At 43.0% G+C, this 24,678-nt stretch overlaps 1 protein-coding gene across 1 annotated transcript in view; it reads left to right on the forward strand.

The window, feature by feature from the left end:
- Positions 1–24,678, forward strand: part of LOC129830522 (adhesion G protein-coupled receptor B2-like) — a 564,124-nt gene that overhangs the window by 355,827 nt on the left and 183,619 nt on the right. Inside the window, exons 14-16 of the mRNA XM_055893092.1 lie at positions 4,506–4,584; positions 5,684–5,786; positions 20,295–20,338. Coding sequence (XP_055749067.1) covers positions 4,506–4,584; positions 5,684–5,786; positions 20,295–20,338 — 226 coding nt within the window. The remainder of the gene's footprint in view (positions 1–4,505; positions 4,585–5,683; positions 5,787–20,294; positions 20,339–24,678) is intronic.

Genomic DNA, 24,678 nt, shown 5'->3' on the forward strand with positions numbered 1-24,678 from the left:
CGTAGACGAAACCTGAACATAAACTTACATAACTAAACGTAACACTTACGGACAGGAAACAGACTACATCGAAACGAAACGAACAACCGAACAGTCCCGTATGGTGCAAGACATAACACAGATACGGAAGACAATCACCCACAAACAAACAGTGAGAACACCCTACCTAAATATGACTCTTAATTAGAGGAAAACGCAAACCACCTGCCTCTAATTAAGAGCCATACCAGGCAACCCAAAACCAACATAGAAACAGAAAACATAGACTGCCCACCCAAAACACACGCCCTGACCATAAACACATACAAAAACAACATAAAACAGGTCAGGACCGTTACAGAACCCCCCCCTCAAGGTGCGAACGCCGGGCGCACCAGCACAAAGTCCAGGGGAGGGTCTGGGTAGGCAGTTGACCACGGTGGTGGCTCCGGCTCTGGACGCTGTCCCCACACCACCATAGTCACTCTCCGCTTCTGTCTTCCCCTCCCAATGACCACCCTAAAACTAACATCCCCTAAATGAACGGCCAGCACCGGGACAAGGGGCAGCACCGGGACAAGGGGCAGCACCGGGACAAGGGGCAGCACCGGGACAAGGGGCAGCACCGGGACAAGGGGCAGCACCGGGACAAGGGGCAGCACCGGGACAAGGGGCAGCACCGGGATAAGGGGCAGCACCGGGACAAGGGGCAGCACCGGGATAAGGGGCAGCACCGGGATAAGGGGCAGCACCGGGAAAAGGGGCAGGTCCCGGCTGATATACTCAGGCAGATCCTGACTGAACGGCTCTTGACGCTCATGGCTGGCTGACGGCTCTCGACGCTCATGGCTGGCTGACGGCTCTCGACGCTCATGGCAGGCTGACGGCTCTCGACGCTCATGGCAGGCTGACGGCTCTCGACGCTCATGGCAGGCTGACGGCTCTCGACGCTCATGGCAGGCTGACGGCTCTCGACGCTCATGGCAGGCTGACGGCTCTCGACGCTCATGGCAGGCTGACGGCTCTCGACGCTCATGGCAGGCTGACGGCTCTCGACGCTCATGGCAGGCTGACGGCTCTCGACGCTCATGGCAGGCTGACGGCTCTCGACGCTCATGGCAGGCTGACGGCTCTCGACGCTCATGGCAGGCTGACGGCTCTCGACGCTCATGGCTGGCTGACGGCTCTCGACGCTCATGGCTGGCTGACGGCTCTCGACGCTCATGGCTGGCTGACGGCTCTCGACGCTCATGGCTGGCTGACGGCTCTCGACGCTCATGGCTCTCTGGCGGCTCTGGCTGCTCATGGCTCGCTGGCGGCTCTGGCAGATCCTGTCTGGTTGGCGGCTCTGGCAGATCCTGTCTGGTTGGCGGCTCTGGCAGATCCTGTCTGGTTGGCGGCTCTGGCAGATCCTGTCTGGTTGGCGGCTCTGGCAGATCCTGTCTGGTTGGCGGCTCTGGCAGATCCTGTCTGGCGGGCGGCTCTAGCGGCTCCTGTCTGGCGTGCGGCTCTAGCGGCTCCTGTCTGGCAGACGGCTCTGTAGGCTCATGGCAGACGGGCGGCTTAGCAGGCTCATGGCAGACGGGCGGCTTTGCAGGCTCATTGCAGACGGGCGGCTTTGCAGGCTCATTGCAGACGGATGGCTCAGACGGCGCTGGGGAGACGGATGGCTCAGATGGCGCTGGGGAGACGGATGGCTCAGATGGCGCTGGGGAGACGGATGGCTCAGATGGCGCTGGGGAGACGGATGGCTCAGATGGCGCTGGGGAGACGGATGGCTCAGATGGCGCTGGGGAGACGGATGGCTCAGATGGCGCTGGTGAGACGGATGGCTCTGGCCGGATACGGCGCACTGTAGACCTGGTGCGTGGTGCCGGAACTGGAGGCACCGGGCTAAGGATAAGCACCTTCCTACTAGTGCGGGGAGCAGGGACAGGGCACACTGTACTCTCAAAGCCCACTCTATACCTGATGCGAGGTACCGGCACTGGTGACACCGGGCTGAGGACAAGCACATCAGGATTAGTAGGGGGAGAAGATACAGTGTGTACAGGGCTCTGGAGACGCACAGGAGGCCTTGTGCGTGGTGCCGGAACTGGAGGCACCGGGCTGGATACACGCACTACAGAGAGAGTGCGTGGAGGAGGAACTGGGCTCAGGAGACGCACTGGTAGCCTAGTGCGTAGTATAGGCACTGTAGGTACTAGGCTGGGGCGGGGAGGTGGCGCCGGAAATACCGGACCGTGGAGGCGTACTGGCACTCTTGAGCATTGAGCCTGCCCAACCCTACCTGGTTGAATGCTCCCGGTCACCCGACCAGTGCGGGGAGGTGGAATAACCCGCACCGGCCTATGTAGGCGAACCGGGGAAACCATGCGTAAGGCAGGTGCCATGTATGCCGGCCCGAGGAGACGCACTGGAGACCAGACGCGTTGAGCCGGCCTCATGACACCTGGCTCAATACCCAATCTAGCCCTGCCAGTGCGGGGAGGTGGAATAACCCGCACTGACCTATGCACTCGTACAGGAGACACCGTGCGCTCTACTGCGTAACACGGCGCCTGCCCGTACTCCCGCTCTCCACGGTAAGCCTGGGAAGTGGGCGCAGGTCTCCTACCTGCCCTTGGCCCACTACCTCTTAGCCCCCCCCCAAGAAATTGTTTTTGGGCTTCCGTGCCAGGCGCGTTCCCTCATAGCTCCGGTTCCTCTCTCCGGTAGCCTCTGCTCTCCTCAGTGCCTCCAGCTGTTCCCATGGGAGGCGATCCCTACCAGCCAGGATCTCCTCCCATGTGTAGCAACCCTTTCCGTCCAATATATCGTCCCATGTCCATTGCTCCTTCTTTTCCTGTCCCTTACTCCGTTTAGTTTTCCCTTGCCGCTTGGTCCTAGCGTGGTGGGTGATTCTGTAAAGGCTGTCGCTCTCCTCATCCTCGGACGAGGAGAGGAGAGAAGGATCATCAGACCAAAATGCAGCATTAGGGAAATAAGCCATCTTTTATTTAACACGACGATGGCAACACGAAAAAACAAAACACTTTCAAAAATACAAAACAAGAAAACGATGTAGACGAAACCTGAACATAAACTCACATAACTAAACGTAACACTTACGGACAGGAAACAGACTACATCGAAACGAAACGAACAACCGAACAGTCCCGTATGGTGCAAGACGTAACACAGATATGGAAGACAATCACCCACAAACAAACAGTGAGAACACCCTACCTAAATATGACTCTTAATTAGAGGAAAACGCAAACCACCTGCCTCTAATTAAGAGCCATACCAGGCAACCCAAAACCAACATAGAAACAGAAAACATAGACTGCCCACCCAAAACACACGCCCTGACCATAAACACATACAAAAACAACATAAAACAGGTCAGGACCGTTACAATAGGATTGTGTGTATAGACAGTAGTTAAATAGGATGGTGTGTATAGACAGTAGTTATATAGGATGGTGTGTATAGACAGTAGTTATATAGGATGGTGTGTATAGACAGTAGTTATATAGGATGGTGTGTATAGACAGTAGTTAAATAGGATGGTGTGTATAGACAGTAGTTATATAGGATGGTGTGTATAGACAGTAGTTATATATGATGGTGTGTATAGACAGTAGATATATAGGATGGTGTGTATAGACAGTAGTTATATATGATGGTGTGTATAGACAGTAGATATATAGGATGGTGTGTATAGACAGTAGTTATATATGATGGTGTGTATAGACAGTGGTGGGAAAAGTACCCAATTGTCATACTAGAGTAAAAGTAAAGATACTTCAATAGAAAATGACTCAAGTAAAAGTGAAAGTCACCCAGTAAAATTATACTTCGTTAAATGTATTTGGTTTTAAATATACTTAACGATCAAAAGTAAAAGTAAAAGTATTAACCATTTCAAATTCTTTATATTAATCAAACCAGACGGCACAATTTTTGTTTTTTACGGATTGCCAGGGGCAAACTCCAACACTCACACATAATTTACAAACGAAGCATTTGTGTTTAGTGAGTCCAGCAGACCAGAGGCAGAGGATGACCAGGGATATTCTCTTGATCAGTGTGTGAATTAGACCATGTTCATGTTCTCCTAAGCATTCAAAACGTAACGAATACTTTTGGGCGTCAGTATAAATGTATGGAGTAAAAAGTACATTATTATCTTCAGGAATGTAGTGAAGTAAAAGTAAAATTTGGCAAATATGTAAATTGTAACGTAAAGTGCAGATAAAAAAAAAAAACTTAACTAGTCCATTCAAGTACTTTAATGTACTTTAATGCACGTACTTTAATGTACTTTAATTCAAGTACTTTAATGCACATTATGAACAGTATATGAATAGAGCAGTAGGCCTCGACTAGAATACATTATATACATATGAAACTTTATCCTTCTTCCTGGACAGGTGATCTGCTGTGTGGACTGTAGCCTTTGGGCATGCGTGGGATAAGTACCAGTCATGTATTTCCTCAAATCAATTTATATTGATAACTATTATGTTTGTGTCTTTCAGAAACAGAAACGGAGACCTCGTATTTTGTCATCGGAGCCATCCTTTATCGAACCTTAGGAGTCATCCTTCCTGCCCCCAAGTAAGTGTGTTTCCTATTACAATAAAAAGTGTTTGCAATTCATTTAGCTTATCTCTCTCTCATCCATCATTCTTCATCTCTAAAGCCTTAAACCTTGCCATCGCAGATTATCCCACTACCGCTAGCACTTCCTGGAATTCCCCACTCCTGCTAATCCAATTATATGGGAACTACCGGAGAAGTGGGAAGAGTTTATCATCCCGGTCAGACTGATCCTTCCTAACGCTATGGTGACAAACAGATGGTAGTGCTTTGGTGTCAGGTCTTTCCACGTCATGGTTATTAGGATTAGATATGGAATTATACACTTTAATCACTAAAGATGTGTGACAGCCATCAATCCATTGCCTTTTTATTTCTACCTTCCCTCTCAATTGGTAATCTTCTCCCTAGATGGAATGTTATTCTAGTCAGATATTCCTTTCTTCATTCCTTGCTCCCATTCTCCATTTTTTTTAAATTATTTTATTTTATTTTTTATTTAACCTTTATTTAACCTATATAGTGAACTACTTTTGACCAGGGCCCAATAGGGTGCCATTATGGATGCAGAGCCATGGTAGTGGAGTGCTCCTCAGATCTGGTGTCTGTTGAATGCTAGTATGTTGAAGACTGTTTATTTGTTTAGGGTCTTGACTCTTGGTTGCATTGAGTTTCTGTGTCTCATCAAGATGGTCTTGTATTTTTGGGATTTTTAACCAGATTCATTCTCTCTCCCTTTTTCACTCCTTTTTTCTCTCTTGTTCTTTCTCCCCCCCCCTTCTCTCTCGCTCTCTTTCTGTCTTTCTCGCTCTCTCTCTGTCTTTCTCATCTCTCTCTCTCTCTCTCTCTCTCTCTCTCTCTCTCTCTCTCTCTCTCTCTCTCTCTCTCTCTCTCTCTCTCCCCATCCATCCCTCTCTCTCTCTCTCTCTCTCTCTCTCTCTCTCTCTCTCTCTCTCTCTCTCTCTCCCCATCCATCCCTCTCTCTCTCTCTATCTCTCTCTCTCTCTCTCCCCATCCATCCCTCTCTCTCTCTCTCTCTCTCTCTCTCTCTCTCTCTCTCTCTCTCTCTCTCTCTCTATCTCTCTCTCTCTCTATCTCTCTCTATCTCTCTCGTTAGAGCCCCTGCTGTGATCAACTCTAAGATTCTAACGGTGACGGTCCGACCAGAACCCAAACCCAGTGAACCCATGGTGGTGGTGGAGCTGTCCCCACTGCTTAATGTGAGTATACCATGGAATAGCCTGATAATGATGTGGCATAGTCTTATAATGATGTCATAGCCTGATAATGATGTGGCGTAGTCTGATAATGATGTGGCGTAGCCTGATAATGATGTGGCATAGTCTTATAATGATGTCATAGCCTGATAATGATGTGGCGTAGTCTGATAATGATGTGGCGTAGCCTGATAATGATGTCATAGCCTGATAATGATGTCATAGCCTGATAATGATGTGGCGTAGTCTGATAATGATGTGGCGTAGCCTGATAATGATGTGGCATAGTCTTATAATGATGTCATAGCCTGATAATGATGTGGCGTAGTCTGATAATGATGTGGCGTAGCCTGATAATGATGTGTCATAGCCTGATAATGATGTGGCATAGTCTGATAATGATGTGTCGTAGCCTGATAATGATGTGTCATAGCCTGATAATGGTGTCATAGCCTGATAACGATGTGGCATAGCCTGATAATGATGTGTCATAGCCTGATAATGATGTGGCATAGCCTGATAATGGTGTCGTAGCCTGATAATGATGTCATAGCCTGATAATGATGTGGCATAGCCTGATAATGATGTGGCATAGCCTGATAATGGTGTCATAGCCTGATAATGATGTGGCGTAGTCTGATAATGATGTGGCGTAGCCTGATAATGATGTGGCATAGCCTGATAATGATGTGGCATAGCCTGATAATGATGTGGCATAGCCTGATAATGATGTGTCATAGCCTTATAATGATGTGTCATAGCCTTATAATGATGTATCATAGCCTTATAATGATGTGTCATAGCCTTATAATGATGTGTCATAGCCTTATAATGATGTGTCATAGCCTGAGTGTTACAGTACTCCTTCACATCCTTGTCTGTGGCTTTTCAATGAGAACAGAACTGGAGAGTTTAATGACAGACTGTGTCCTGCAACAATGAGCCACTGTAGACGGTTGACCTTACAGCACATTGAACCACCATAGACTGTTGCCCTTACAACTCAGTACACCACTGTAGACTGCTTGGTAATCTGGTGGTCTGCAGCTGTTGGGGGGGATGACCTTGGCCAAGGGGCAGCAGGTAGCCTAGTGGTTAGAGCGTTGGACTAGTAACCGAAAGGTTGCAAGACCGAATCCCCGAGCTGACGAGGTAAAAATCTGTCGTTCTGCCCCTGAACAAGGCAGTTAACCCACTGTTCCCCGGTAGGCTGTCACTGTTAATAAGAATTTGTTCTTAACTGACTTGCCTAGTTAAATAAAAAAGGATATTTTTTAAGGTGTGTGTGTGTTCTTGCTTGTGTGTGTGTGTGTGTGTGTGTGTGTGTGTGTGTGTGTGTGTGTGTGTGTGTGTGTGTGTGTGTGTGTGTGTGTGTGTGTGTGTGTGTGTGTGTGTGTGTGTGTGTGTGTGTGTGTGAGTCATGCCCTGCAGCTGTTGGTGGGTAGTGTCCTTGGCCGGACGCCAACGCCCAGATGCTGAAGTAGCGCCATGGCGACAGATGTTGGCGGAGGGGGAGGCAGAGGGGAGGGGAGGAGGGATGTGTTGGGGTTCCTGCACTGAACATTGTTCATAGCGTGAAGACATCTTTTCCCAACTGTCAATACACCTTCCCAATGACGGCCAGTGAGTGTGTGTGTGGGCGCGCGTGAGAGTGTGTGTGTGTGTGTGTGTGTGTGTGTGAGTGTGTGTGAGTGTGTGTGTGGGCGCGTGTGAGTGTGTGTGTGTGTGTGTGTGTGTGTGAGTGTGTGAGTGTGTGTGTGTGTGTGTGTGTGTGAGTGTGTGAGTGTGTGTGTGTGTGTGTGTGTGTGTGTGAGTGTGTGTGTGTGTGTGTGTGTGTGTGTGTGAATATAAAGATGTAGGTTTATGAATACAACATACAAAGACTATATCCACAGACGTTAGTATTTAGTCTTCTGGAAGGTAGCTTATTGGTGGAGCTGAAAGTGTCATTATATGAAGTCTGTGCTAAAGACAGAGGCAGACAGCGTGGGAGTACCCTTTTGTCAGTCACATTGGAACTAGCGCTAGCCGTTTGTCAGCCTCCCGGGTGGCCTCCCGGGTGGCGCAGTGGTCTAGGGCACTGCATCGCAGTGCTAGCTGCGCCACCAGAGTCTCTGGGTTCGCGCCCAGGCTCTGTCGCAGCCGGCCGCAACCGGGAGGTCCGTGGGGCGACGCACAATTGGCATAGCGTCGTCCGGGTTAGGGAGGGTTTGGCCGGTAGGGATATCCTTGTCTCAGTATGTAAAATGTAATAAAATGTATGCACTCTACTGTAAGTTGCTCTGGATAAGAGCGTCTGCTAAATGACTAAAAATGTAAATGTAAAATGTAACTAGCGCTAGCCCGTCTGACTGGTGATTGATGGCTGAATGCTAGCAGACGTCGCTATGCCACGTAGCATTGGAGGCTAATGCGCTCTGAGGGACTTGTGATGTAGATGACACCGTTGTGTGAGTGAGCTGAAACGTAGAGCTGTCATCCCATGCAAACTCTGGTTCACAACGTGATGCATCACTCCTTCTGTCGTTGTGGAAATCACCTTTCTGACAAGAAGGGGACAGGTGGAAGTCCCACCGCGCTATACAGTCAGGACAGATGGACTATACTATGACCTTGACCAGGGAGGGAGCGATAGAGAGGGAGTGAGGGAACGAGGGAGGAAGGAAGGAAGGTAGAAACTTAGGGGGCATCTCACTCCATGCTTCATCACATCCGGCCGTGATTGGGAGTCCCATAGGGCGGAACACAATTGTCCCAGTGTCTTTTGCTCTGCCGGATTAAGTGTTATGACATGCTATTCTATAAAATACATTCTCCGTAATTAATATTACCTGATTGAACTAATCATGTAAATGTAATTAACTAGAGAGGAGGGGCACCACAAAATAATATTTATAGAGCTGTTATCTTCCGAATAAACTCTTAAAGACCTAATAATATTTTACATCAATAGCAGTCAATATTAAAACCTGTTGAGGATGGGGGCGCTGTTGAGACTATTTATGCTAATCGTGTAATTTTTGAAACGGCTTCCCACAAAATCCTTGATCGTACAATATGCATATTATTATTATTATTGGATAGAAAACAGTCTATAGTTTCTATAGGAGTTGAAATTTTGTCTCTAAGTGGAACAGAGCCCATTCTACAGCAATTTCCCTGACATGAAGTCAGATTTCAGAAATTTTGGCCACTGTTCTGGAGTCAGTTAAAAGGGCACTGTTTTTGCTATGACTATACGGACACTGCTTACGTCTTCCCCTGGATGCCTTTACGTGATGACGATTTCAATGGGGTCGATTGCGCGTTCACAGGCCCTATAAATAAAAAAACCCTGTAGGTAGGAACTCTTTTCTTGCTGCGTAATGCGCGTGGAGGACATCGACCTGCTATTTTTCCAAGCGTTAGTTTAGCCTATTATATTTTTCCGGTCATGTTTTTACTCGTTATAGGAGTTAAAAACATCATAAGGTAGTTAATTTAAAGCGTTTTATAGCAATTTATATCCGTTTAGTGCGATTTTGGGACATTTATTTCTTTAACGCTGTGAATAGCTGGGCACGCTTTCAGTTCATCCCGAACGCAGTTGGCATTTCCACATGGCAAGAGGACAGCTTTCCACCAAAAGACGATTACTCCCAAGAAAGGATCCTTTGCCCAAGATACTGATGGAAGAACAGCTCAAAGTAGGACATTTTTATTATGATAAATCGTGTTTCTGTCGAAAAATTTTAGTGGCTTAGGACGCCATGTTTTTTGACGTAGCTTCGCTTGGCGCAAACTGTATTGAAAAGTAAGGATAAATTAAAAAATGTAATTCCGCAATTGTATTAACCTGTCTAGGATCAGCGTGGCGCTAGCGGCACACCCCCCCCCCCCCCACTGAAAAACCAGTGCCGCGAAATTCAAAAAAAATATTTTTTTAAAATATTTAACTTTCACACATTAAAGTCCAATACAGCTAATGAAAGACACAGATCTTATGAATCCAGTCAACATTTCCGATTTTTAAAATGTTTTACAGGGAAGACACAATATGTAAAGATGTACATCTATTACCTAAAAACACATTAGCATAATCCACCATCTTTTATTTGTCCACCAACACCAGTAGCCATCACCAATTCGGCTAAACTAAGATATTTATAGCCCCTAACCAACAAAAAAACTCATTAGATGACAGTCTGATAACATATTTATGGTATGGGATAGGTTTTGTTAGAAAAAAGTGCATATTTCAGGTATATGGCATAGTTTACAATTGCACCCACCATCACAAATGGACTAGAATAATTACAATGAGCAACGTGTTTACCTAACTACTAATCATCAAACATTTCGTAAAAATACACAGCATACACGAATCGAAAGACACAGATCCTGTGAATACAGACAATATTTCAGATTTTCTAAGTGTCTTACAGCGAAAACACAATAAATCGTTATATTAGCTTAGCACATAGCAATTAGCAGCCCAGCATTGATTCTAGCCAAAGTGAGCGATAAAAGTCAACATCGCCAAAAGATATTAATTTTTTCACTAACCTTCTCAGAATTCTTCCGATGACACTCCTGTAACATCACATTACAACATGCATATACAGTTTGATCGAAAATGTTTATATTTAGCCACCAAAATCATGGTTAGACAATGTGAAATGTAGACAAGCTGGTAAAGAAAACGTCCTTGCGCCACTTAGACAGTGATCTACTCTTATACATAAATACTCATAAACGTGACTAAAAAATATAGGGTGGACAGGGATTGATAGACAATTTAATTCTTAATACAATTGCGTTATTACATTTTTTAATTTATCCTTACTTTTCAATACAGTTTGCGCCAAGCGAAGCTACGTCAAAAAACATGGCGTCCTAAGCCACTAAAATGTTTCGACAGAAACACGATTTATCATAATAAAAATGTCCTACCTTGAGCTGTTCTTCCATCAGTATCTTGGGCAAAGGATCCTTTCTTGGGAGAAATCGTCTTTTGGTGGAAAGCTGTCCTCTTGCCATGTGGAAATGTCAACTACGTTCGGGATGAACTGAAAAGCGTGCCCAACTTTTCACATCGTTGCAAAAATAAATGTCCCAAAATCGCACTAAACGGATATAAATTGCTATAAAACGCTTTAAATTAACTACTTTGTGATGTTTGTAACTCCTATAACGAGTGAAAAGATGACCGGAGAAATATAACAGGCTAAACTAACGCTTGGAACAGGAGAGGGTCGGTGTCTTCCACGCGCGTTACGCAGCAAGAAAAGACTTGCTAGCTAAAGGTTTTTTTCATTTGTAGGGCCTGTGAACGAGCAATCGAGCCCGTTGGAATCGTCATCACGTAAAGGCATCCAGGGGAAGACGTAAGAAGTGTCCGTATAGTCATAGCAACGACAGTGCCCTTTTAAATGACTTCAGAAAAGTGGCCAACGTTTCTCAAATCTGACTCCATGTCAGGGAAATTGCTGTAGAATGGGCTCTGTTCCACTTAGAGACAAAATTTCAACTCCTATAGAAACTATAGACTGTTTTCTATCCAATAATAATAATAATATGCATATTGTACGATCAAGGATTTTGTGGGAAGCCGTTTAAAAAATTAGCCACATTAGCATAAATAGTCTAAACAGCGCCCCCATCCCCAACAGGTTAAGAATTAAATTGTCTATCAATCCCTGTCCACCCTATATTTTTTAGTCACGTTTATGAGTATTTATGTATAAGAGTAGATCACTGTTTAAGTGGCGCAAGGACATTTTCTGACCAGCTGAGCTACATTTCACATTGTCTAACCATGATTTTGGTGGCTAAATATAAACATTTTCGATCAAACTCTATATGGATTGTGTAATATGATGTTACAGGTGTCATCTGAAGAATTCTGAGAAGGTTAGTGAAAAAATTAATATATTTTTGGCGATGTTGACGTTATCGCCCACTTTGGCTAGAATCAATGCTGGGCTGCTATGTGCTATGTGCTATGCTAATATAACGATTTATTGTGTTTTCGCTGTAAGACACTTAGAAAATCTGAAATATTGTCTGTATTCACAGGATCTGTGTCTTTCGATTCGTGTATGCTGTGTATTTTTACGAAATGTTTGATGATTAGTAAGTAGGTAAACACGTTGCTCATAGTAATTATTCTAGTCCATTTGTGACGGTGGGTGCAATTGTAACCTATGCCATCTACCTGAAATATGCACTTTTTTCTAACAAAACCTATCCCATACCATAAATATGTTATCAGACTGTCATCTGATGAGTTTTTTTCTTGGTTAGGGGCTATAAATATCTTAGTTTAGCCGAATTGGTGATGGCTACTGGTGTTGGTGGACAAATAAAAGATGGTGGATTATGCTAATGTGTTTTTAGGTAATAGATGTACATCTTTACATATTGTGTCTTCCCTGTAAAACATTTTAAAAATCGGACATGTTGACTGGATTCACAAGATCTGTGTCTTTCATTAGCTGTATTGGACTTTAATGTGTGAAAGTTAAATATTTAAAAAAAATATTTTTTTTGAATTTCGCGGCACTGGTTTTTCAGTGGGGGTGGGGGGGGGAGTGCCGCTAGCGGCACACTCATCCTAGACAGGTTAATCGTCACCTTACTTCAGTCTCATCTGAAAGTTTTAAATTCTTGGTTATCTTCACGTTATCTTCACGAACAAGTTAAATCAGCAATACAAAATTGGGTTTAATTATTTATTTACTAAATACCTAACTGATCACACAAAATCACACATACACAATTAAATCATAACTTGATTACAAATTGCCGTCATAAAGGAAAACGTCCCTAGCGGGTGGAACAGATATGACAGCTTGTTACACAAAGGAAAAAGGGCTGGGTTTGAGTGAAAGAGCGGGAGACTGGAACAGAGGCGAAGCTGTGCTATCGTAAATACAGTATCTTATGCATTCTAAATTACCGCCCATTCGTAAAAAGAAAATGCAATACATATTTACTCTGAGCTGCGCTTCAGTAGGTTGGTGGTAGATGGAAGACCGTCTTGCCAAACCGAGTCCTCTGTCCTTTGAAGAATGTCTCTGGTGGTCACTTGGAGAAGTTGTAGTAACGTCGTTGTGTAGTAGACGGGATACTCTGTCTGTCCTAATTTACGTTTGCAGCTGCTGTTGCTAACAACGTCTAGGAGGTATCACTTCTATAGTGAATACGATTCAAAGTTCATACCATTCACAACCAAAGCTCATGCTGATGTTGGCTTAGTTCTGTAGTTATTATCTGAACCATTCTGACATCGGATTGTCATCCTAATGTACCCAGAACAGAAGGTTATATTTTTGTCAATGGCTTATATAGTGGAGGGAGAGGGGTGTGTCTGAAAAGTTTATTACCTATGTCTCTTCACAGATGCGGGCCACTGGTTGAGTAAACTTATGAAAACCCAAATCTCTCATTTGGAAGCTAAAATTACATTTCATCTCTTCACAAATAGTTTCATATTCAAACATTTGAATTAAACAACAATTCCATGTGAATCCGATACCTCTGATGTTTAGACTTTCCACAGTAGAGTTTATGTCATTCTATCATTGATGAGAATGTGCCAGAGGGCAACCGAACTGACATAATATACCTTAACTTCTACTTGCACACAATCCCGGATCCGGGAGCACCCCCATCAGTAAAAAAGCTGACTAGCATAGCCTTGCATAGCGTCACAAGTAAATACTCGCATCTAAATATCATTAAATCACAAGTCCAAGACACCAGATGAAAGATACACATCTTGTGAATTCAGCCATCATTTCTGATTTTTAAAATGTTTTACAGGGAAGACACAATATGTAAATCTATTAGCTTACCACGATAGCAAAAGACACAACTTTTTTTTCCCACCATTTTTTTCCTGCATAGGTAGCTATCACAATGTCGACCAAATAAATATATAAATAGCCACTAACCAAGAAACAACTTCATCAGATGACAGTCTGATAACATATTTATTGTATAGCATATGTTTTGTTAGAAAATTTTGCATATTTCAGGTATAAATCATAGTTTACCATTGCAGCCACCATCACAACTCTCACCAAAGCAATTAGAATAACTACAGAGACCAACGTGAATTACCTAAATACTCATCATAAAATATTTATGAAAAATACACAGCGTACAGCAAATGAAAGACAAAGATCTTGTGAATCCAGCCAATATTTCAGATTTTTTAAGTGTTTTACAGCGAAAACACAATATACCATTATATTAGCTTACTACAATAGCCAACCACACAACAGCATTGATTCAAGCCAACAATAGCGATAACGAATAAACCAGCAAAAGATATACATTTTTTCACTAACCTTCTCAAACTTCTTCAGATGACAGTCCTATAACATCATATTACACAATACATATAGAGTTTGTTCGAAAATGTGCATATTTAGCGTAAAAAATCGTGGTTATACATATAGAATAGTAGCCAAGCTGCCAACAATATGTCGGGAGAAATCTTGGGAGAGGCACCTAATCGAATCAGTAACTAATCATAAACTTGACTAAAAAATACAGGTTGGACAGCAAATGAAAGATACATTAGTTCTTAATGCAATCGCTGTGTTAGATTTTTAAAATTAACGTTACTACGACATACAGCGTGCGTTAACTTCTTCTGGCTGCAAGCCCGAGGCCGGCCACAATATGACAACAGCCACTTCAAGTGCAGGGCGCAAAATTCTAAATATATTTTTTAGAAATATTTAACTTTCACACATTAACAAGTCCAATACAGCAAATGAAAGGTACACATCTTGTGAATCCAGCCAACATGTCCGATATTATAAAATGTTTTACAGCGAAAACAGCATGTATATTTATGTTAGCTCACCACCAAATACAAAAAAGGACATTTTTCACAGCACAGGTGGCATGCACAAAGCCAACCTAACTAACCAAGAACCAACCAAACTAACCAACAAACAACTTCATCAGATGACAGTCTTATAACATGTTATTCAATAAATCTATGTTTTGTTCGAAAAATGTGCATATTTCAGGTATAAATCATAGTTTACATTGCAGCTACAATCAGAAATTGCACCGAAAGCAGACGGAATAATTACAGACACCAACGTCAAATACCTAAATACTCATTATAAAACATTTCTGAAAAATACATACTGAACAGCAAATGAAAGACAGGCATCTTGTGATTCCAGCCAATATTTCCGATTTCTTAAGTGTTTTACAGCGAAACACAATATAGCGTTATATTAGCTTACCACAATAGCCAGAAACATAAGCCATTCCCCAGTAGCAAAAGTTAGCGATCGTAACAAACCAGCAAAAGATATATAATTTTTGACTAACCTTGATAAGCTTCATCAGATGACAGTCCTATAACATCAGGTTATACATACACTTATGTTTTGTTTGAAAATGTGCATATTTAGAGCTGAAATCAGTGGTTATACATTGTGCTAACGTAGCATCTTTTTCCCACAATGTCCGGATATTTTTCTGACACTTTTTCTGACACACATATTCTGACCAAATAGCTATTCATAAACATAACTAAAAAATACATGTTGTATAGGAAATGATAGATACACTAGTTCTTAATGCAATCGCCGTGTTAGAATTCTAAAAATAACTTAATTACGACATCCAGCTTAGCTATAGCGAGAGAGTACCCAAAAGCTGGGCGCAAACGACTAGCACAACATGTTCGACAGATATATGAAATAGCATCATAAAATGGGTCCTACTTTTGCTGATCTTTCATCAGAATGTTGGACAAGGGGTCCTTTGTCGGGAACAATCGTTGTTTGTATTTAGAACGGCCTTTTTCCCTCTCGATTTAGCAAGCACACTTGCCAAGTGGCGCGAATCTCTCCATGTCAACAAACGGAAGAGAACGGGACACGGCAAAACTCCCGAAAAAATTTCAATAATCTAATTAAGTGTTTTACAGCGAAAACACAATATAGGGTTATATTAGCTTACCACAATAGCCAGAAAGACAAGCCATTTCCCAGCAGTAAAAGTTAGCGATCGTAACAAACCAGTAAAAGATATATCATTTTTGACTAACCTTGATATTCTTCATCAGATGACAGTCCTATAACATCAAGTTATACATACACTTATGTTTTGTTCGAAAATGTGTATATTTAGAGCTGAAATCAATGGTTACACATTGTGCTAACTCAGCTACTTTTTCCCACAACGTCCGGATATTTTTCTGACACTTTTTCTGAGACACATATTCTGACCAAATAGCTATTCATAAACATAACTAAAAAATACATGTTGTATAGGAAATGATAGATCCATTAGTTCTTAATGAAATCGCTGTGTTAGAATTCAAAAAAAATAACTTCATTACGACATCCAGCTTCGGTATAGCTAGAGTACCCAAAAGTTGGGCGCCGACGACTAGTTCACATGTACGACAGATATATGAAATAGCATCATAAAATGTTTCTTACTTTTGCTGATCTTCCATCAGAATGTTGGACAAGGGGTCCTTTGTCAAGAACAATCATTGTTTGGATTTAGAACGGCCTCTTTCCCTCTTGAATTAGCAAGCACACTAGCCAAGTGGCACGAATCTCTCCATCGTCAAGAAACTCAGAGAACGGAACACGGCAAAACTCACGGAAATATTTCAATAATCTGATTAAACTATATTGAAAAAACATACTTTACGATGATATGGTCACATGTATCAAATAAAATCAAAGCCCGGAGATAGTAGTCGCCTATAACGGCAGCTAAACAGAAGGCAAATGCAGGTACCTCCTCGCGCTCTCCAGAAAACAGGAAATGGGAGACACGTCATACAAAGAGCTTGTATTCCACTTCAGACCAAGATAAACACTCAATTTCTTCTCTCACCGCCTCTTGACATCCAGGGGTTGGTCTATGAAGTGCATGTATACTAAAACGTATCATGCCCATTTATAGGCAGGAAGTAGAACAGAGCCTTGATTTCAGACTTTCCACTTCCTGGTCAGGAAGTTTGTGCCAAATGAGTTCTGTTTGACTCACAGATATAATTCAAATGGTTTTAGAAACTAGAGAGTATTTTCTATCCAATAGTAATAATGATATGCATATTGTACGAGCAAGAATTGAGTACGAGGCCGTTTGAAATGGGCACCTTTTATCTGGCTACTCAATACTGCCCCTGCAGCCCAAACAGGTTAACCAAAGGGGCTTTCTAATGTCACATCAGTAGAGTAGGGAGAGGAAGAGGGCGTATGGGGGAAGGGGGGGGGTATTTATAACTGTCATAAACCTACCCCCAGGCCAATGTCATGACACCGGGGTAGGCCTTCATTGTAAATAAGGATTAGTTCTTAACTGACTTGCTTAGTTAAATAAAGGTTTAAAATAATAATAATAAAAGTAGTTTAAACTCTTCTTTCCGTTCCAATAAAAGGAGATTTGAATGACCAAGAGGCGTAACAGTTCTACAGTTTGGTCCTGTACATCCATTATAAACAGCAGAGCAACATTCTGGGGCCCATACGGCTCTGGTCAAAATGACTGGACTAAATGGCTCTCTGTTTAGTGCACTATATAGGGAATAGGGTGTCACTTGGGACATATGCCTAGGCAACATACACAACAAAATGAAGGTTATTTGGGAAGAGAGAACCAGAATGACTCAGTTTAACCTTTGATCTCTTCAAGGGTTCTTTGCTCTTTTAGTGATAATTAAAATGTAGAAGAGGCGGCTCATTGGAGCATTTTGTGGCGTGGTTTGCTAACAGCTCTTTATGCGCAACTGTGAGTGGGAGTCCCGTGTGGCTCAGTTGGTGTGGCCCACGTGGGACCTGTACGAAAAGGTACAAGTCGCTCTGGATAAGAGCGTCTGCTAAATGACCAAAAAATGTATAAAAAATGAAAGGTCATTGCAGTTTATCTAATGTGTTTTGTTATGCAATTCCATTTTCTACATATATGACTATGGCATGCGAGGGTGTCTTGTGAAACACTCACGTATGACCTTGTGTAAATGGAGAATGGTTGACTGAATCAGTCAGTGGTTTTCACTTCTCTCCTCGGGGACCCTCAGCTGTTCCAGAGGTAGCTCATTTGATTCAACTTGTTAATGAACACAATAATAACACCTATGGAATTTTAACAGTATAATATGGCTGACCAGAATGAATAGAATATAAAACCCTGTATGGTTCTTTAAAAGGATCAACAAATAACCTTTAAGATTGAGACAGGTTCTTTATAGAACGGTTCTCCATACAGGTTCTATAAAGAACCATAAAAAGGGTGCTATATGGCCCCCAAAATGTTTGTTTTTTTACCTCAGTAGAATCCTATTTTAGTGCCATGTATAACCTTACAAGCCAAAGAACCTCTATCTACTGTGGTACTTTTTTTTAAACAAGGGAGGAGTAGGTAGTGTGCAGGGAGGGGACCAGTGTAATAATGTCCTCCACCACCAGAGGGAGACTCCCCTTCATTAACAGATGGGCCTCAAAGGGAAACTTGAATAATGCGTGGTCACAATATAACGACTGATAGATGGTCGTAGAGAGCCACGCTTCCTCCGCTACCTCCCCAGAGATGGCTTCTAATCTATGGGTAGCTGAAACGGAAAGGGCTATGATTTCCTTTTCTTCGCTGGAGGACCAGGAAATTCTGCATTTAGATGCTAAAAGTGTGGTCTCCTCTGTATCTGAGTGCACTAAAGTTAATAGGTTTATTCGTACACTGCAACCAACCATCTTTTCTCTGATAGGATTGGCTCTCCTGATCGTCTGAATTAAGTCAATGATTAGTTTAATGGTGGTGGGAATGCTTGGCTGGAATAGAGAGCTACCTCATCAGGTCATAGACTGGACTAGACTGGACACTCCTAAAATCCAAATAACTGTTGGTTGATTCGTCCTCAGTAGAATTAAACACATTGGGACCTATAGAGTGAATGGAACAAGTCCAGATGATTCAATTAGACCAAAGCAATCGATTCACTTATCATGCCGATCACTGTTGGGGTGAGCGTGGATGAGTCAATTGGAGTGAATCGATTCACTGATCGAATCCCTGATTGAGTCGTGGAGAATCCTCCTCAGTAATGCTATATGCACCACTAAGCTTTGATTAGCCAATCAAAGGCCGTTTTACTCTGTGGAATTGGCTTTGTTTCAAGTGAATCGATGGACGAGGAGTGAGTCTGCAGAATGGGCTGCTTGTCTAGACTTTGAGTGGAGCTGTTTGTGTTTAAATTTAGAGACTGTCCGGGTCTCTCTCTCTCTCTCTCTCTCTCTCTCTCTCTCTCTCTCTCTCTCTCTCTCTCTCTCTCTCTCTACTCTCTACTCTCTACTCTCTACTCTCTACTCTCTACTCTCTCTCACTCTCTCTCTCTCACTCTCTCTCTCTCACTCTCTCTCTCAATCTCTCTGTCCCCCTCTCTCTCTATCTCTCTCTCTCTCTCTCTCTCTCTCTCTCGCTCTCCCCCTCTATTTCAATCAATCAATCAAATGAATTTATTCAGCTATTTTTACATCAGCTTATATCTCAAAGTGCTGTACAGAAACCCAGCCTAAAACCCCAAACAGCAAGCAATGCAGATGTAGAAGCACTGTGGCTAGGAAAAACTCCCTAGGAAGGCCAGAACCTAGGAAAAACCTAGAGGGACCAGGCGGAGGGGTGGAGATAATACCAGAACATGGCCAAGATGTTCAAACATTCATAGATGACCAGCAGAGTCAGATGTAGAGGGTGCAACAGGTCAGCACCTCAAGAGTAAATGTCATTTGGCTTTTCATATCTCTCTCTCTCCCCCCTCTCCCCCCACAGCCTCTCTTTCTACCCCACCTCTCTCTCTCTCTCTCCCCCTCTCTCTCTCTCTCTCTCTCTCAATCTCTCTATCCCCCTCTCTCTACTCTCTCTCTCTCACTCTCTCTCTCAATCTCTCCCAATCCCTATCTCTCTCTCTCTCTCAATCTCTCTGTCCCCCTCTCTCTCCTCCCTCTCGCTCTCTGTCCCCCTCTCCCTCTCTCTCTCTCTCAATCTCTCTGTCCCCTCTCTCTCTCTCTCTCTCTCCCTATCTCTCACTCCCCCTCCCTCTCTCTCTCTATATATATCTCTATCCCTCTCTCTCTCTCTCTCTCTCTCTCTCTCTCCCCTCCCTCCTCCCTCTCCCTCTCCCTCTCTCTCTCTCTCTCTCTCTCTCTCCCCCCTCTTTCTCTGTATTTCTCTCTCTCCCCCTCTCTCTTTCTCTCTTTATATCTCCTCGCTTTTTCTTTCTTTATTGTTGACACACAATCTCTGTCCCCTCCAGCAGTAGCTGTTTCACTGTCTGTCCTCCGGCAATTACATGTTCTCCCTCCCTTTGTCTTGTACTTTCTCTTCCTTTGTCTGTCTGTTTACCTCTTCTTCCATCCTCCACACACCTTCACTTGTTTTCCTCAGGCAGTGAACAGTTTCTCACTTCCGTTTTCCAACTCCCCCTCTCCTCTGGTAGTAACAGTTCATATTTTCTTGTTGTTTTTTTGTCTTTTCCAGGGCACATCAAACCCTCAGTGTGTTGTCTGGGACTATGGGAACCTGTAAGTCACTTTTATTATCTACACACAGACACACACGCCTGCGTGCACGGATGCACTCAGACACACTTACGCACGCGCACACATACACACAAACTCTCAAATACATATTCAATCTGCATGCTCTTTGCTTTTGGTTAGCCGCCCTGTTGGATGATGTGTGTGTGTGTGTGTGTGTGTGTGTGTGTGTGTGTGTGTGTGTGTGTGTGTGTGTGTGTGTGTGTGTGTGTGTGTGTGTGTGTGTGTGTGTGTGTGTGTTTAATGTAATAGTTCTGTTTTCTTCCATTCATTAATGCAGTGAAAACAGTTTCCAGCCGCAGTTTTAATTGAATAATTAAATTAGTCAATGAGAATAAACACAGGATTGTCTCTATGCTCAACTGATCAAAGGCAACTTTCATCACATTTTTTATTTGGTTTCTTTTTTATTTAAATTGGTCTTAAATTGTGCTGTGATGCCACTCTTGGGAGAATTTGAATTGAATATTTTGATTATTTAAAATAGAAAATGTTGGACGTGTAACATAAAGTTAAATTAAAACTACAAAGCCTTTGGTGAGCAGTGGGAATGGTTTCCCTTTGAAGAATAATGTACACAATCAATCAATCAATGAATCAACAGCTGACCTAACATGCGGAATCTGTAGTCACACATATCCCACAAATTACTTATCGATTGGTCATCAAATCAAATCAAATGTATTTATAAAGCCCTTCTTACATCAGCTGATATCTCAAAGTGCTGTACAGAAACCCAGCCTAAAACCCCAAACAGCAAGCAATGTAGGTGTAGAAGCACGGTCCCTAGGAAAAACTCCCAAGAAAGGCCAGAACCTCGGAAGAAACCTAGAGAGGAATCAGGTTATGAGGGGTGGCCAGTCCTCTTCTGGCTGTGCCGGGTAGAGATTATAACATGGCCAAGATGTTCAAATGTTCATAGGTGACCAGCAGGGTCAAATACAAATAATCACAGTGGATGTCGAGGGTGCAACAGGTCAGCACCTCAGGAGTAAATGTCAGTTGGCTTTTCATAGCCGATCATTCAGAGTATCTCTACCGCTCCTGCTGTCTTTAGAGAGTTGAAAACAGCAGGTCTGGGACAGGTAGCAGGTCTGGGACAGGTAGCACGTCCGGTGAACAGTTCAGGATTCCATAGCCGCAGGAAGAACAGTTGAAACTGGAGCAGCAGCAATTAGGTGGACTGGAGACAGCAAGGAGTCATCAGGCCACATAGTCCTCAGGCTTGGTCCTAGGGCTCAGGTCCTCCGAGAGAGAGAAAGAAAAAGAGAAAGAAAGAAAGAGAGAAAGAGAGAGAGAGTTAGAGAGGGCATACCTAAATTCACACAGGACACCGGATAAGACAGGATAAATACTCCAGATATAACAGACTGTCCCTAGCCCCACGACATAAACTAATGCAGCATAAATACTGGAGCCTGAGATAGGAGTGGTCGGGAGACACTGTGGCCCCATCCGACGATACCCCCGGACAGGGCCAAACAGGCAGGATATAACTCCACCCACTTGCCAAAGCACAGCCCCCACACCACTAGAGATCTTCAACCACCAACTGACCATCCTGAGACAAGGCCAAGTATAGCCCACAAAGATCTCCGCCACGGCACAACCCAAGGAAGATCACGTCAATGACTCAACCCACTCAAGTGACGCACCCCTCCCAGGGACGGCATGGAAGAGCACCAGTAAGCCAGTGACTCAGCCCCTGTAACAGGGTAAGAGGCAGATAATCCCAGTGGAGAGAGGGGAACCAGCCAGGCAGAGACAGCAAGGGCGGTTTGTTGTTCCAGTGCCTTTCCGTTCACCTTCACACTCCTGGGCCAGACTACTCTCAATCATATGACCCACTGAAGAGATGAGTCTTCAGTAAAGACTTAAAGGTTGAGACCGAGTCTGCGTCTCTCACATGGGTAGGCAGACCATACCATAAAAATGGAGCTCTATAGGAGAAAGCCCTGCCTCCAGCTGTTTGCTTAGAAATTCTAGGGACAGTAAGGAGGCCTGTGTCTTGTGACCATAGCGTACGTGTAGGTATGTACGGCAGGACCAAATCGGAAAGATAGGTAGGAGCAAGCCCATGTAATGCTTTGTAGGTTAGCAGTAAAACCTTGAAATCAGCCCTTGTCTAATATTGGCGCACGGATCCCTTTAGCGGGATCATTTTCATCAACAACCGTTGAATTGCAGAGCGCCAAATGAAAAGAAAATTACTTTAATTAATTTTATTAATTTCATGTAATCACAAGTGCAATACAGCAAAACACAGCTTAGCTTGTTGTTAATCCACCTGTCGTTTCAGATTTTGAAAATATGCTTTACAGCGAAAGAAATCCAAGCGTTTGTGTGAGTTTATCGATCACTAGACAAAACATTACAAACACCTAGCAGCATGGTAGATTGGTCACGAAAGTCAGAAAAGCAATACAATTAATCGCTTACCTTTGATGATCTTCGGATGTTTGTACTCACAAGACTCCCAGTTACACAATAAATGTTCCTTTTGTTCGATAAAGATTATTTTTATATCAAAAAACTAGAATATGCATTTTGCATTATATGCATATTTTAGCATCTGGGCCTGAGAAATAGGCCATTTACAATGGGAACGTTATTTTTCCAAACATAAAAATTCTGCCTCCTAGCGTCAAGAAGTTAACAGGAAGCCAGTGTAGAGAGGCTAGCACTGGAGTAATATGATATATTTTTGGTTCTAGAAAAGATTCTAGCAGCCGTGGCCGTGTTTAGCACTAACTGAAGTATATTTTGTGCTTTATCCGGGTAGCCGGAAAGTAGAGCATTGCAGTAGTCATACCTAGAAGTGACAAAAGCATGGATTAATTTTTCTGCATAATTTTTTGGACAGGAAGATTCAGATTTTTGCAATGTTACGTAGATGGATAAAAGCTGTCCTTGAAACAGTCTTGATATGTTCGTCAAAAGAGAGATCAGGGTCCAGAGTAACGCCGAGGTCCTTCACAGTTTTATTTGAGACGACTGTACAACCATCAAGATTAATTGTCAGATTCAACAGAAGACCTCTTTGTTTTTTGGGACCTAGAACAAGCATCTCTGTTTTGGCCAAGTTTAACCTGTTTGGGCTGCAGGGGCAGTATTTAGTAGCAAAATAAAAGGTGCCCATTTCAAACGGCCTCGTACTCAATTCTTGCTCGTACAATATGCATATTATTATTACTATTGGATAGAAAATTGTCACATGTATCAAATAAAATCAAAGCCGGAGATAGTAGTTGCCTATAACGACAGCTTTTCAGAAGGCAATCCCTGGTTACTTCTCGCGCCTTCCTGAAAACAGGAAATGGGTGACACGTCATTCCAAGAGAATTTATTCCACTTCAGACCAAGATAAAGACTCCATTTCTTCTCTCACTGCCCCTTGACATCTAGGGGAAGGTGTATGACGTGCATGTATACTAATACGTATCATGCCCATTTATAGGCAGGACCTAGAACAGAGCCTCGATTTCAGACTTTCCACTTCCTGGTCAGGAAGTTTGTGCCAAATGAGTTCTGTTTAACTCACAGATATAAATCAAACGGTTATAGAAACTAGAGAATGTTTTCTATCCAATAGTAATAATAATATTTTTTATTTTTATTTTTAATTTATCCTTTATTTTACCAGGTAAGTTGACTGAGAACACATTCTCATTTGCAGCAACGACCTGGGGAATAGTTACAGGGGAGAGAAGGGGAATAAATGAGCCAATTATAAACTGCATATTATATATATATATATATATATTATATATATAAATATGCATATTGTACGAGCAAGAATTGAGTACGAGGCCGTTTGAAATGGGCACCTTTTATCTGGCTACTCAATACTGCCCCTGCAGCCCAAACAGGTCAACATAGGAGCCAGCCAGTCACATTAACCTTTCACGAGTATCTACCCCGGGTCCGGGAGCACCCCCCACCCCCCCCACACTGAGTAGCATCGCTAGCATAGCGTCACAATTAAATAGTAGCATCTAAATATCATTAAATCACAAGTCCAAGACACCTAATGAAAGATACAGATCTTGTGAATAAAGCCACCATTTCAGATTTTTTAAATGTTTTACAGGGAAGACAAAATATGTAAATCTATTAGCTAACCACGTTAGCAAAAGACACCACTTTTCTAACTCCATCAGTTTCTTACTCCATCGGGTGCTATCACCAATTCGGCTAAACTAAGATATTGATAGCCACTAACCAAGAAAAAACCTCATCAGATGACAGTCTGATAACATATTTATGGTATAGGATAGGTTTTGTTAGAAAAATGTGCATATTTCAGGTAGATATCATAGTTTACA

This window comes from Salvelinus fontinalis, chromosome 32, assembly GCF_029448725.1.
Source record: "Salvelinus fontinalis isolate EN_2023a chromosome 32, ASM2944872v1, whole genome shotgun sequence".
Taxonomy (NCBI): domain Eukaryota; kingdom Metazoa; phylum Chordata; class Actinopteri; order Salmoniformes; family Salmonidae; genus Salvelinus; species Salvelinus fontinalis.